Source organism: Labeo rohita, chromosome 25, assembly GCF_022985175.1.
Source record: "Labeo rohita strain BAU-BD-2019 chromosome 25, IGBB_LRoh.1.0, whole genome shotgun sequence".
NCBI classification, from domain to species: domain Eukaryota; kingdom Metazoa; phylum Chordata; class Actinopteri; order Cypriniformes; family Cyprinidae; genus Labeo; species Labeo rohita.
This window is the reverse complement of record NC_066893.1, coordinates 13,357,656-13,372,067: the sequence shown is the minus strand read 5'-3', so window position 1 is coordinate 13,372,067 and position 14,412 is coordinate 13,357,656. Positions and strand designations below refer to the sequence as shown.

Sequence of the window (14,412 nt, the reverse complement as noted above, 5' to 3'; positions counted from 1 at the left end):
TGTTTTACACTACCATTGAGAATTTTTAACCAAAGTATATTATAGACTTTTCATTAAGACCCTAAAGAATCATAACAACTTTAATGTACCACTGAAGACGTTGCTCTACTAATTTATCCTGTCTAAACCACGGAAAATGCGTGGAAGCTGCTAAATCATACAGAGAAGGACTTAGTAAGCAGGAAAGAGCGTTATATTTTGACAATCTAAAGTTAACACAGGCCTCATCGCCAAGCAGTGATAGTGTTTTCTTGATTTTTTACTGCTGTACACAAAGCTGCGTTACGCATTACAAAGATGCTAGATGAAAAGAAAACGCCATGTAAACTTTTCTGAAAACAGACAGTTCCCCTCAGAGATACATTCAAATAAACTCCTACCCCCAATTTATTATTTAGGAGTTTCTTCCAATATTTTGTGCATTGTGAACTGAAATATGGATCTAGCTGCTACAGTATTTTCTCCTCTTTATGTTCGTCTAAAGTGTGTCTAGCCCCTGTTAACAGCCTTTTACAGACTAAATATAATAATAACAATATTTCCACACAAATGACATTCTGGAACATGAATGCAGTGCAGTAAATATGCAAGTTGCATGGGCCATAGGGCAGTCCGTATTGTATGTAATGGGTGGTAAATATTTGTACAATCTGCCTTCTGACTGACGGGACTGACGACCCATCAGTTCTTCCTTCTATTTATTATTCCAAAATAGTGAATTACTTTCGTTTCTTAGTTTTTTCACCAAGCCCATACACGAGTTCCGTTCAGTTCAGTGGCATTGTTTACATTCAGTGCCACCACAATGCCCGGCTTCCAGACGTAACATGAAAGCACTCTATTCACGATGATTGCTTAGCTGTTTTTTTTTTTTTACAAATTCATACCGTGTGCATAATTCAAACCAATTTACCATTTGAACCGGCGTATCGCCCCAGCACTAGGATATATTAACCATTTTTTTAGGTCAAATCAGGTAGAATATTAGAAATAATGTATGTAAACATTGCATAGATTGACTTAAAGTGCAATGTTTGGAATCATGTGCTAAAGGAAAAAATGGCATTTAAAAAAAACCCCAATAGCATTGTTCCTGTTGAAGTCCATTAGCACTTTATTTGCACTTCAGTCCAATTATTTAGTTCTGTGCTAGTGAAAGTCAGAGTCTCACAAGTCGCGTGTTTCTTGATGAGATCAGTATGTCCATATTTCATGAAAGAAGACACATGATATCAGCGGCATCTCTAGCTGTATCAAAGTTCACAGCATCTTCTAAGAACTCCAGTCAAAAGAAACAGCTTGTATTTCTGCTTCTTTGATCCCGTTCAGTTTTTAGACCCTCATATTTCAGTTGCTGAAATGCAGCATTTATTAAGTTTGGTGCGTGTGTAATACGTCATGTGTCATGTTTCATGGCCAAAAGCTAGGTGGGTTTATTCTGTTACCTGGGCATCTCATTACACAGCGTCTCGTTTTTAAGAGTGTTTTGTAACCCATAGTGTTAGTATTATTCAATACGGTATTAAATTCGTGCTCTTCGTGTTTTGAAGCAAATAGTTCTCGAGTGTTTTGTTGTTTGTTGTAGCTGAATTGCAAATACCTCACCATATTGTAGTTAAACGAGCACTTAATTCTGCTTGAATACATTAAGCTCTTCTAATGTTCCTAAGTGACCTTTTAGTAACCTTATTTCCATGCTGCCTAACTTTAAAACAGTATTTGTTCATGAGGAATTTGTTTTAAAACTCTAGTTGAGTCAGTACTCCTGAATTAAATCATAGTAAAGCTTTAGAGAATTTCACTGAAGTCTCTTCAGAAAGAAACACTCGTCCCTGAGGGATGACAGTCAACATGCTGTGGGTTTCTCTTTTTGAGAGTCCATAATGTCTTCGATTTTTTTGTTTTGTTTGAAGCTTGAAGTGTCATTAATACTATCTAATATAATATAGTGTGTAAGTTAGCTAGTGTATTATTGGATTGGAGCACCGTTTATACTTGTAAATACTTTTGAAAATTTGACCCTAAAGCCGTCTGTTGAGATTCAACACCTCTTTTCCTCATGTGTATGTCGTGTTTGCTGTATTGTGGCTGTAGCTCCCCCTTAACCCATCACTTAAAGACTCCAAGTTCAATATAGTCTGATGGGGAACGCAGACAATAGCAGACCCCCTGTTGAGTTAATCCAGGACTACAATAACACGCTTGGAGTTCCTAAAAGCGCCAGATGGCACACGTTTTTTCTGTTGCACTTAAACATAAAAACGCCCCAGCCTATTATTGTAAATCTCTAGAATATGCCTTTTTATTTCATGAAGTTTTGCTCCATCTGGAGCCTTGTCCATATGGTAAGGTTGTGGCGAAGTACCGAAATCTATCTCTCGTCTTCTACCAAAATCTTTATTTTGATGTTCAACAGTTTTTCACTGTGGAATGGTAACTATGTAAATCACTTCTGTTTGACCCCACTGATCTTTTGCTTTCCTCATTGATCTTTGATTTCTTTTGCTTTTCCCGTGTGTTGTTTTGTCTATGGACGTGAGTTGTTTTTGAAGACACTTTGAGATATTTACCTTAAGTGATAATAAGCAAACGCAACGGGACGCAGCTGTAATGCAGTGATGCTTTGAAGTGTCAGGTCTCTTCATTTTCAAGTGTCACAGCTAGTGGCGACCTACTGCGATTTTTATAAACAATCCTTTGATGATGAAAAAACATTGCATTAATTCACTTAAAACCTAATGGTTTGTTGAGACTGACTGTTTTTATGTTTGAAGTCACATGAACCCCAATCATGTATGTGTAATAAAAATAATAGTAGTGGGGTTTTTTTAAACCTTTTTTCTCCCCTATTTTTAACCTATCTCTTCGCCAAGACTTCATTTATGTGATTAAAAATGTAGTTTAAAAAAGCAGTAATATTGTGAAATGTTATTACAATTTAAAAGGACTGTTTTCTATTTTAAATTAGTTTAAAATGATGCAAAGCTGAATTTTCAGCATCATTACTCCAGTCACACGATCCTTTAGAATTTGTTCACATATATGCTGTTTTGCTTATTTGCTTATGTTTGGGTTTCACTGACCCCAAACAGGACATATAGTTGAGGTCAAAAGTTTACATACACCTTGCAGAATCTGCAAAATATAAATTATTGTACCAGAAGAAGAGGGATAATACAAAATGCATGTTATTTTTTTATTTAGTACTGACATAAATAAGATATTTCACATAAAATACGATTACATATAGTCCACACGAAAAAAATAAAAGTTAAAATTATAAAACTGACCCTGTTCAAAAGTTTACAGTCACTTAATTCTTGTTAATCCTGAACAGTTAAACTGCCCGCTGTTCTTCAGAAAAATCCTTTAGGTCCCACAAATTCTTTGTTTTTTTAGCATTTTTGTGTATTTAAACCCTTTCCAACAATGAGGGACTCATATGCAACTATTACAGAAAGTTCAAACGCTCACTGATGCTTCAGAAGGAAAAACAATGCATTAATTGCTGAGGGGTGTAAACTTTCGAACAGAATGAGGATGTCTAAATTTTATTTTATTTTGCGTAAATATATATATATTTCATTTAGTACTGCCCTTCAGAAGCTACAGAAGATACTTACATGTTTCCCATAAGACAAAATAAGTTACATTTACCCTGATCTTTAAATTCAGAAAGTTTTCACCCCCTGACTCTTAATGCATCGTTTTTCCTTCTGGAGCATCAGTGAGCGTTTGAACCTTCTGTAATAGTTGCATATGAGTCCCTCAGTTGTTCTTAGTGTGAAAAGATAGATCTCATAGATCTCATACAGTCATTGTTGGAAAAGTTTCAAATACACAAAAAATGCTGGGTATTTGCTCATTTAGGTAATAACACAGTATTAAGAATCAAGTGTGTGTAAACTTTTTAAACTTTTTTTTAATAAATTCAGCTAATATTTCTTTTTGTGGACTATATGTAAACGTCTTTTATGTGAATGATCTTATTCAGGTCAGAATTAAATAAAAAATAGCATGAATTTTGTATGATCCCTCTTATTTTGGTAAAACAGTTAGCTGATTCTGCAAGGTGTATGTATGCTTTTGAACACAAATGTACATTTCCTACCTTATAATACAATATATTTTATCATCATTGTTTTTTCATATTTGAATTTGATTTTGAGATTGTGTTTTTTTGGAAAGGAAAATAAACCTCATGTTTAGGCCTGGGATCTGTTAACTATTGTTTTGAACTTTGAAACAAAAAGGCTGATGAGTTACAAGGTTGGAGGTTAATAGCTGTTGTCGGGATTTGTGTGAGTGTGTGTTCCTGAGGGCATTGAGCTTGTCATCGAGCTTGTCATTGAGTTCATTTTCATCAGTGGACTCCAGACAGGCGAGATTGTGGGATCATCATGGTGTTACGATGGAAGTGGATCCTTATTATGAGAGGTGGAGGGTTGAGTTGCGGTGACCTTTAAAGGGTCGTCACCATTCTGATCCTGAATCAGCTTTCCTTTCGCCCCATTTTTTTCATAGAGATTGTCATGCACCTGATGAAAATTGTAATAGAGACATACAACCACTTTAATAGTAGAAGAAACTTGATATTTGGATGGTATTCAGGCTATTAAAGGCATCTCATACCATTTTTTTCACTGGGTTTTCAAACCCCTTTTAAAGTTATATGACTGTTGTTGACTGAACAGTTGGCTTCAGGCCTTGACCAGTTGGATTTATTCCATGACACGTGCGTCAGAGTGCAGGAATGCTCCCATTCACGGCTTTCCTTGTTGACCACTTTAGCAGTCTACTCACATTCCCTTCTTCATCTCTGCTGTCTGGCAGCAACTGAGAGGAATATTAAAACTTGCCATCTCATTTATGAATGTGTGAATTTTTAGACAAAAGTTAGTAAAGGAGAAAAAAAGAAACAAAATCAGACAGCCCTCAAAAAATGGGAAGATGAATTCCAGATTGCATACATACATTGAAAATATTGCTATTTAGCTGATTTTTTTTATTTACAGTTATTTCAGTTATTTTTATTAAAGATTGTTAAGTTGAACAGAAGTATTAACATTTATTTATTATTTATATATTTTAATTATCCCTTTGCTTTATTGACAGCAGCACTAATAATAAAAATAATGTTTTATTATTATTATAACTGTTGTTATTATTATGCAAAGTTTAAATCTTAAAATTAATAATAGCAAAATGATAATAATAACAATAATAATTATTATTATTATTGTTGTTATTATTATTATTATTATTATTATTTTAGATGTATTTGTTAATTTACAGTTATTTTAATACTATTATAAATTATTATGTAAAGTTGAATAGAAGCATTAACATGTATTTATTATTTATATATTTTAATTATTTCTTTGCTTTATTGACAGTAGCACTAATAATAATAATAAATATTTTATATAGTTTAAATATTAAAATCAATTTATTATTTATTTAATTATCCCTTTTATTTATAGACAGCAATAATAATAATAATAATACAATATAAAATAATAATAATAATAATAGTAATAAATATTTATTTATTTAGATTTTGATTTATTAACAGTTATTTTATTATTATTATAGATTATTGTTATGTAAAGTTGAATAAAAGTATTAACATTTATTTAGTATTTGTATATTTTAATTATCCCTCTACTTTGCATAATAATAATAATTAATTATTATTATTATTATCATTATTATTATTATTATTATTATTATTATTATTATTATTCAAATTATTGTTTACATGTTAAAATTAATATATTATTTATTTAATTATTGCTTTGATTTATAGACAGCAACAACAGCAGCAATAATTATAATTATAATAATAATTGTTATTATTCGAAGTTTAAATATTAAAATTAATATATTATTTATTTAATTATACCTTTGATTTATAGATAGCAGCAACAGCAGCAGTAATAATAATAATAATGGTAAAGATAATAATAACGTAAACAACAACAGTATTTATTTGTTTAGATTTATTTATTTATTTACGGTTATTTTATTATTATTATATGTTATTGTTATGTAAAATTAGAAGCATTACCATTTATTTATTATTTAGATATTTTAATTATCCCTTTGCATTATTGACAACAGCACTAATGGTAGTGATAATAATAATAATAAAAATTATGATTATAATGCAAAGTTTAAATAGTAACATTAAATTATTGTTTATTTAATTATCCCTTTTTACTTATAGTCAGCGACACTTCTAATAAAAATATAATAATAATAATAATAATAATAAATAACATTATTATTGTTATTGTTATTATTATTATTATTATGTAATAATTTTACAAACACTTTAGAAATGTTATTCTGCTTGCGCTCTCTTTCTACACAGATAACTGTTTGGTAGACATTTGAGTTTGAATAGTGACCCCAGCGCTTTAATGAACTGTCTTCAGGAGCGAGTGATGTTCACATCACACCAAACTGTCACTTGGACATTTTTACCACCACAGGGCAGACATCAAAGAGCAGCTCAGTACATCATATGCACCACAAAATCAATTTTAATGAGCTGAGAAAATTTTAAAAACCTCTTGCATGGGGGAAGGGTGTTGCCAGATTATAATACAAATTTCGGCTGCGTTGTGGAAACAGTTTGGGTCTCTGGGGAGGTTTTACGTGAAATGACGAGCTCTCTTTGTCTGGTATCTCCTCTGTGCCAGCATCTCGTTGGCATAATCCAATTAGACGAGCTGAGAAAGCAACCGAATGTCACAGAGTGCTAAACAATCATCTCATGCTGTGTGTCAGAGATTACAGACAAGCAAAACCTATTATCTACAAACTCACAAAGGTGTAAATGGAAATACTTTTCAGATTCACAAACTTTAAGATTCTTAGCCAGGATGTAAGAAGAAAGGTTTAATGGTGACGAATGTGTGAGCTTCGTTACCTTACATTAGGGGTTTTCATAAAAGGATCTGTTTGTGAGGGACCTCCTTCCTTAAAGGATTAGTTCACTCAGAAAAAAACAATATCCTCCTTTCCTGTATTTTCTCACCCCAATGTCATCCAAGATGTTTATGTCTTTCTTTTTTCAGAGAAAAAAAAAAAAGGTTTTTGAGGAAAACTTTCCAGGATATTTCTCCATATAGTTCAATGGGAGTCAATGGGTTGAAGGTCCAAATTGCAGTTTCATTGCAGCTTCAAAGGGCTCTACACAATCCCAGCCAATGAATAAGGGTCTTATCTAGCGAAACCATCTGCCGTTTTCTTTAAAAAAATTTAATTTATATACTTCATAACCACAAATGCTCATCTTGCACTAGCAACTTCACGCATTACATAATCACATTGGAAATGTCACGCGCGGTTAGTTCTTTGTCTTTGTACTTTGGTTCAAAAAGGTAAAAACTCCATCTCATTTTCTCCTCCAACTTCAACTTGTTTTACCTTTTTTTGTAAAGGGCGGTTGACTTTCTTTGCACATTTGATTTGTAAACACTGGGTCAGTACTTCCGCCTACGTCGTGTGTGTGGTTATGTAATGCGTGAGGTCAAGCTAGTGCAAGATGAACATTTGTAGTTAAAAAGTATATCAATTTTTCTTTTTTTTTTTAGAAAATGATCAATGGTTTTACTTGATAAGACCCTTATTCCTCTGCTGGGATCATGTCGAGGCCTTTGAAGCTGCATTGAAACTTCAATTTGGACCTTCAACCCTACATATTTTCTTGTATAAAGAAGCATCTTTAGTGTGAATAGATAATATGAATAAAATTTTACACTAGACTTACAAGAAAAGGCTTATTTTACCCTTTGTTTTTCTGTCAGGTATCAAAAATAGGTTTGTGTTGCCATCATTTTAGCACATTTTAGTTGAATTCAAAATCACTGAATGAAAGTTTCTTATCATTTCCACTTGTTGTTATTCAAGCCCAATATAGGCCGTCTTGGCATCCCTCACGGCCCCTCAGAGGAAAAGGTTGCTGTGGTTGCTGTCGATGACTGTGATGTGGCCATGGCTCTGCGCTTCGGGGGACAGATTGGAAACTACAGCTGTGCAGCCCGCGGCACCCAAACAGGCCAAAAAAAGTATGTGTTTTCGGTAAAAAAAATTTGCCTTAATAATACAGCAGCAACATTTTAGATTCATGGATTTAAATTAAGTTTACATTTTATGTTTTTTTCACTGTAAATTATACATTCTTTTTCACTTTCTAAAAATGAGATGTTACAACCTGACCGCATGACGAAAATGTACCAGTGGGAACTTTTCCGCAAGATACGAAATACATACTGCTTTGTACGAACATTTCGTGACATATTTGATGTGAAATGTCCACTTGGTGTCGCTAAAAGAGTGTTAGGGTTTTTTTTTCCATGGAACAGTTGAAATACATACGGTACATTTTATGTGACATTTTATGTTTTATGGTTTTGTACGAGTCACTGCAATTCTGATTTGAAATGTCCGTTGAGTGGGGCTATAACTCTAATGCTCTGTGGCGTTTTAAAATAACGTACCATCTGCACTACACCTAAACCTACCCAATAACATGAACACAAGTGAATGTGAATGTTTTCATCATGAGATCAGGTAAATATTTAACCATAAAATTTCATGGAATGTCCATTACAGTTTTTCACTGTATGTAGTAACCCAGATGCACATGTACATCTGCAAGATGTCTGTTAAAGATCACTTGATCTGGAAAGCATCTGCTGTGTACAAACATCAGTTTTACATACATTCTAAATCATAAACATCCTAAAGGCATCTAATAGACGTCCATTTGACATCTGATAGGAAATGTCCTATAGATGTATTGCAGATGAGCAAACACTCTAAAAAATACATCTTGCAGATGTAAATGCAGATGTCAAATACACCTCTCTGAGATGTACGTGTGCTATCAGGGAAGGGAACTTACTGTTAACCACCCAGATAGCACACGTACGTCTACAAGATGTCTGTCAAAGATCACTTGATCTGGAAAGCATCTGCTGTGTACAAACATCTGTCAGACATCTTTCAAATGTCAGTTTTACATAGATGCTAAATCATAAACATCTTAAAGGCATCTAATAGACGTCTATTTGACATCTGATAGGAAACGTCCTATAGATTTATTGCAAATGAGCAAACACTCTAAAAAATACGTCTTGCAGATGTAAATGCAGATGTCAAATAGACCTCTCCGAGATGTATGTGTGCTATCAGGGAAGGGAACTTACTGTTAACCACCCAGATAGCACACGTACGTCTACAAGATGTCTGTCAAAGATCACTTGATCTGGAAAGCATCTGCTGTGTACAAACATCTGTCAGACATCTTTCAAATGTCAGTTTTACATAGATTCTAAATCATAAACATCTTAAAGGCATCTAATAGACGTCTATTTGACATCTGATAGGAAACGTCCTATAGATTTATTGCAAATGAGCAAACACTCTAAAAAATACGTCTTGCAGATGTAAATGCAGATGTCAAATAGACCTCTCCGAGATGTACGTGCGCTATCAGGGAAGGGAACTTATGTTAACCACCCAGATAGCACACGTACGTCTGCAAGATGTCTGTCAAAGATCACTTGATCTGGAAAGCATCTGCTGTGTACAAACATCTGTCAGACATCTATCAAATGTCAGTTTTACATAGATTCTAAATCATAAACATCTTAAAGGCATCTAATAGATGTCTATTTGACGTCTGATAGGAAACGTCCTATAGATGTATTGCAAATGAGCAAACACTCTAAAAAATACGTCTTGCAGATGTAAATGCAGATGTCAAATAGACCTCTCCGAGATGTATGTGTGCTATCAGGGAAGGTAACTTACTGTTAACCACCCAGATAGCACACGTACGTCTGCAAGATGTCTGTCAAAGATCACTTGATCTGGAAAGGATCTGCTGTGTACAAACATCTGTCAGACCTCTTTCAGATGTCATTTTTACATAGATTCTAAATCATAAACATCTTAAGACATCTAATAGACGTCTGTTTGACATCTGATAGGAAACGTCCTATAGACGTATTGCAGATGAGCAAACACTAAAAATACTTCTTCCAGATGTCAATGCAGACGTCAAATAGACCTCTCCGTAATTTATGTGTGCTATCTAGGCAATTAATAGCTTTTTACTGTGGCATTTTTACAGTCAAAATCCTGATAGCACACATATGTCATGGAGACGTCTATTTGACATCTGCATTTACATCTGCAAGACATATTTTTTGTAGTGTTTGCTCATTTGCAATATGCCTACAGGATGTTTCCTATCAGATGTCGAATAGACATCTATTAGATGTCTTTAAGATGTTCATGTAAAACTGACATCTTACAGACGTCTGTCAGATATTTGTACACAGCAGATGCTTTCCAGATCAAGTGATCTTTAACAGACATCTTACAGACGTACGTGTGCTATCTGGGTAAAAGAAGTAAACAGTCTAAATTGTGATTTCATGTTGGCTTGAGGTGTTTGTTGTGATCCCTGTCTAGCAAGTTGCACTGTTTGTTTCGTTCTTCTCACACTTTCGCCGTCTCCCACATTCATTCATGTTTCCACCGTCTATAGTCCTGAGGGCATGATATTGTTCCCTGAAAGGGAGAGTGTGACAGGACGGGGGAACTTGAGCACACGAAGGCACGCAAACTACTGTCGGGTGTTGAATAGCTGATCATTACAGCAGATTACACAGCATTCTGCTACTCCCCTTACACTCAGTTCCATCTTTCTTTCTTAATCTCCACCAATCTGCACTCATGTCAAACCAGTTTTATGGGCTCTACAATGGAACCACACTCCGGCTTATCTGCAGCTGGGATTTGCCATTGTAGGCTAATTGTCTCTGTGTGTGGAGAATAGAGCGGTATGAGATGGTAGAGCTCCATTTGAGATAAGTGGAGATATGGTCTTTAAAGCCTCTCAAATGCAACTGCTGGGGTCAGACCTTATGCTCACAGTAAGTGCTGACCCATAAACCCACAGATCTGCATGGATTTATGGATCACAGTATGAATTGTAGATGAAATGCACTGCGGTCCACTAGAATGTGAAGCCCAGATGCTGAAATATAAAGTCACATGATATCTGGCTACAGTAAAGCAGAAATAACCAAATAATGTTCTAAATAAAACTTTTATAAACAAGCTCCTTTTAATAGCTCTGCACATTTTAATTTCTAATGGCTCACTCTCTTTTCAAAACCCTTCTTTTATTATTTTCATAATCTGACTGCCTTTCTATGTATGATAGATTTGATGGATATGATCATTGCTGCCAGATGTTTGCATATAATACTGGATAAAAAAAATATTTTAAAAGAAAAATGGCTAAGGAGGGCATTAACCACATTTTGCTTCTGTCAAATATGCAAAAACCTGTAAACTTTTATAGTCTTTTATTAAAAGTCAGCATTGAAATGTGTTTGTTAAATTAAAGTTATAAATATTATATTATATTATTAATTTATTTATTTATTTATTTAGACCTAAAAACATTTTGCCTTGTGGTACCTTGAAATGTTTTTAGTCGTTTATTGAAAAAAACGACAGCATAAAAATGTGTTTGTTTCAAAAAGCACATTAAATAAATAATATCAAATTTATGTATTTATTTATTTATACCTAAAAAATTTAACTACAAAAAAAACTTTTTGCCTCATGGTACCCAAACAAGCCAAAGGAAGTAAATGTTTTCTTGAAGTCAACGTGAAACAATTCTACTTAAATAGTGTGGAAAATTTTAACATTAATAATGATAATAATATTTTTTTTTTCTAGTTGAATATAATACCGTATTATTGATACTAATAATGTGTGTGTTTGGGATCAAAAGTTTGGGATCAGTAAGATTTTTAAAGAAGTTTCTTAAGCTCATATGCATGCGTTTATTTGATCAAAAATGTTGAAAAAAAAATTGTGAAATATTATTACGATGTAAAATACCATTATTCTTTTGTAGTAAACATTAGAATCCAATATATTCCTGTGATCAAAGCTGAATTTTTAGCATCATTACGCCAGTATTCAGTGTCACATGATCCTTCAGAAATTCTAATTCTAATATTCTGATTTATTGTCAATGTTGAAAACATTTGTGCTGCCATTTTTTTTTTTTTTTTGTTTGTTTGTTTTAAACCTGCAATACTTTTTTCAGAATTCTTTATGGAATAAAAAGTTAAAAAGAACAGCATTTATTTAAAATATAAATCTTTTCTATCAATATACACTACCGCTAAATTTTTATTCTTTCTATTTTAAATTTTTAAATTAACACTCTTATTCAGCAAGGATGGGTTAAATTGATAAAAAGTGATAGCAAAGATTAGTGATAGGAAAGATTTATATTTTGAATAAATGCTGTTCTTTTTAACTTTTCATTTTATTTGTATTTTTATTATTTATTTATTTATTTTTGCAAGAGGAATACTAAAGAAATAGTTCACCCAAAAATCCAAGTCGTCATCATGCCCTTACTTTTTCCCCCAAACCAATGTGTTCTTTGTCTTTGTTAAAACACAAAAGGAGATGAATGAGGGGTGAGAGAATGGGGATTTAGTTTTCTCTTTTAAAAGCACAAAAAGTACAATAAAAAAGGCACTCAACACATTGTCATCTATTTTCTGCCCAATGAGCCTCAAGGTCTGGATATTCTGGTTTTGCACGCACATGAACCTTAAATATGTTAAGCAATTTAAAAGAGAAAGCTTGGAACTGTTTGTGGCTTCAGGGATCTTTCTGTGTGTATGTCTGCAGATCACTGGATCTTACCGGACCTCTGCTCCTGGGTGGCGTCCCAAACCTCCCTGAGGATTTCCCAGTACAAAACCGAGACTTTGTGGGCTGCATTAAGAACCTGACTATTGACAGCAAACCCATAGACATGGCCAGCTTTATCTCCAACAATGGCACCTCAGCAGGTTAGAAACTGTAGAGTTCATATCATGACAAACTTTCCTTGATTTTTCTGCAAGTACTGCATTGTGAAGTACTATAAACTCTAACTCAAAAATTCCTCCTCAACCTCCACAAAAAAGTTAACATAAGCAACAGACAAAATGTGCATTTGACCTCTTTAAATAAGCACTGTTTTTAAAAGAATGTCTTTCTTTTGTAGCTCTCAATTAAGCTGTCAAACTCCAACCCTAATATTTAAAGTGAGCTTTCCCTTTCTATTCAGGTTGTGCAGCAAAACATGACTTCTGTAGCCAGGTTGTTTGTCATAATGGAGGCGTATGTGTGAATAGATGGAACACCCACACTTGTAACTGTCCATTAGGCTATGGAGGAAAGAACTGTGAACATGGTAAGATAATCCTCTCTTTCTGTTCTATCTTCTGTCTCATTCTTCCTTTGACTTGATTTTGTTTAATGGACACAAACACATAGACACACCTCCCATCTTTTGCCCAGATTTGCCCTTGGCCTCCATGAAATACCAATGTGTACACAAATCCAATGACTCATACCTAGCAGTTAACAGAGTCTATCTGTCTATCTATCTATCTATCTATCTATCTATCTATCTACCTACGGGAAATGATAGGTTAAATGTCGCAATCTTTTTCCACTCTAAACCTATTTCAGTAAATGTATTATAATCACAAAGAGTATCTTTTAACGGTGAGAGCGCGAATGGGATTGCAACTGGCTTAACATTTTCAGTGAGCTTAGTTTGACCTAATTTTCCTGCTGGGAAACCCAATTGAACCTGCGTTTTCTATTTATTTTTGCTTATCAGTTGGATGGAGGAATCATGCCATGTTATGCCAAGAGCATAAAAGTAATAATATACAGCCAATGGAAGTAAATCTAAATCCCTCATATCACTCTGAACCAGAATCTCTTTCTTTATTCAGTGAAATACAAAAGCAGATGTTTTGAAGAGCATTAGGCTACTCTTCAAAGTGATAGTTCACCCAAAAATAAAAATTACCCCATGATTTACTCACCCTCAAGCATTCCTAGGTGTATATGACTTTCTTCTTTCAGACATTTACAAACAGAGTTATATTAAAAAATGTCCTGGCTCTTCCAAGCTTTATAATGGGTGTCGAGATTTTAAAACAAAATATAGTGCATCCATCCATCATAGAAAGTGCTCCAAGTGGCTCCAGGGATTCATAAAGGCCTTCTGAAATGAATCAATGCATTTGTGTAAGAAAAAATGTCCAAATTGGATGACGTGAGATGTAGGCGAACATGGTGACGAATGAAGAAGTGATGAATGCGGAAGCGAACGTGGAAGCACAGAGGATAGTGCAAAACAAAACACTGGGCACAAATTAGAAGTACAAAATGAGGAGTTGTAAAGAAAAAATGTTGAAGGATTTCAATATAAGCCAAGAGGAGACTGGTTTTCCTTTGCTGTAAACAAAAATTGGTTCTTGTGAGACAAGCGTATTTTTATCAGAG

At 33.9% G+C, this 14,412-nt stretch overlaps 1 protein-coding gene across 1 annotated transcript in view; it reads left to right on the top strand.

The window, feature by feature from the left end:
* The window catches only part of celsr1b (cadherin EGF LAG seven-pass G-type receptor 1b), a 71,770-nt gene that overhangs the window by 34,024 nt on the left and 23,334 nt on the right, over positions 1 to 14,412 (top strand). Inside the window, exons 6-8 of the mRNA XM_051100031.1 lie at positions 7,921 to 8,078; positions 12,754 to 12,917; positions 13,178 to 13,303. Coding sequence (XP_050955988.1) covers positions 7,921 to 8,078; positions 12,754 to 12,917; positions 13,178 to 13,303 — 448 coding nt within the window. The remainder of the gene's footprint in view (positions 1 to 7,920; positions 8,079 to 12,753; positions 12,918 to 13,177; positions 13,304 to 14,412) is intronic.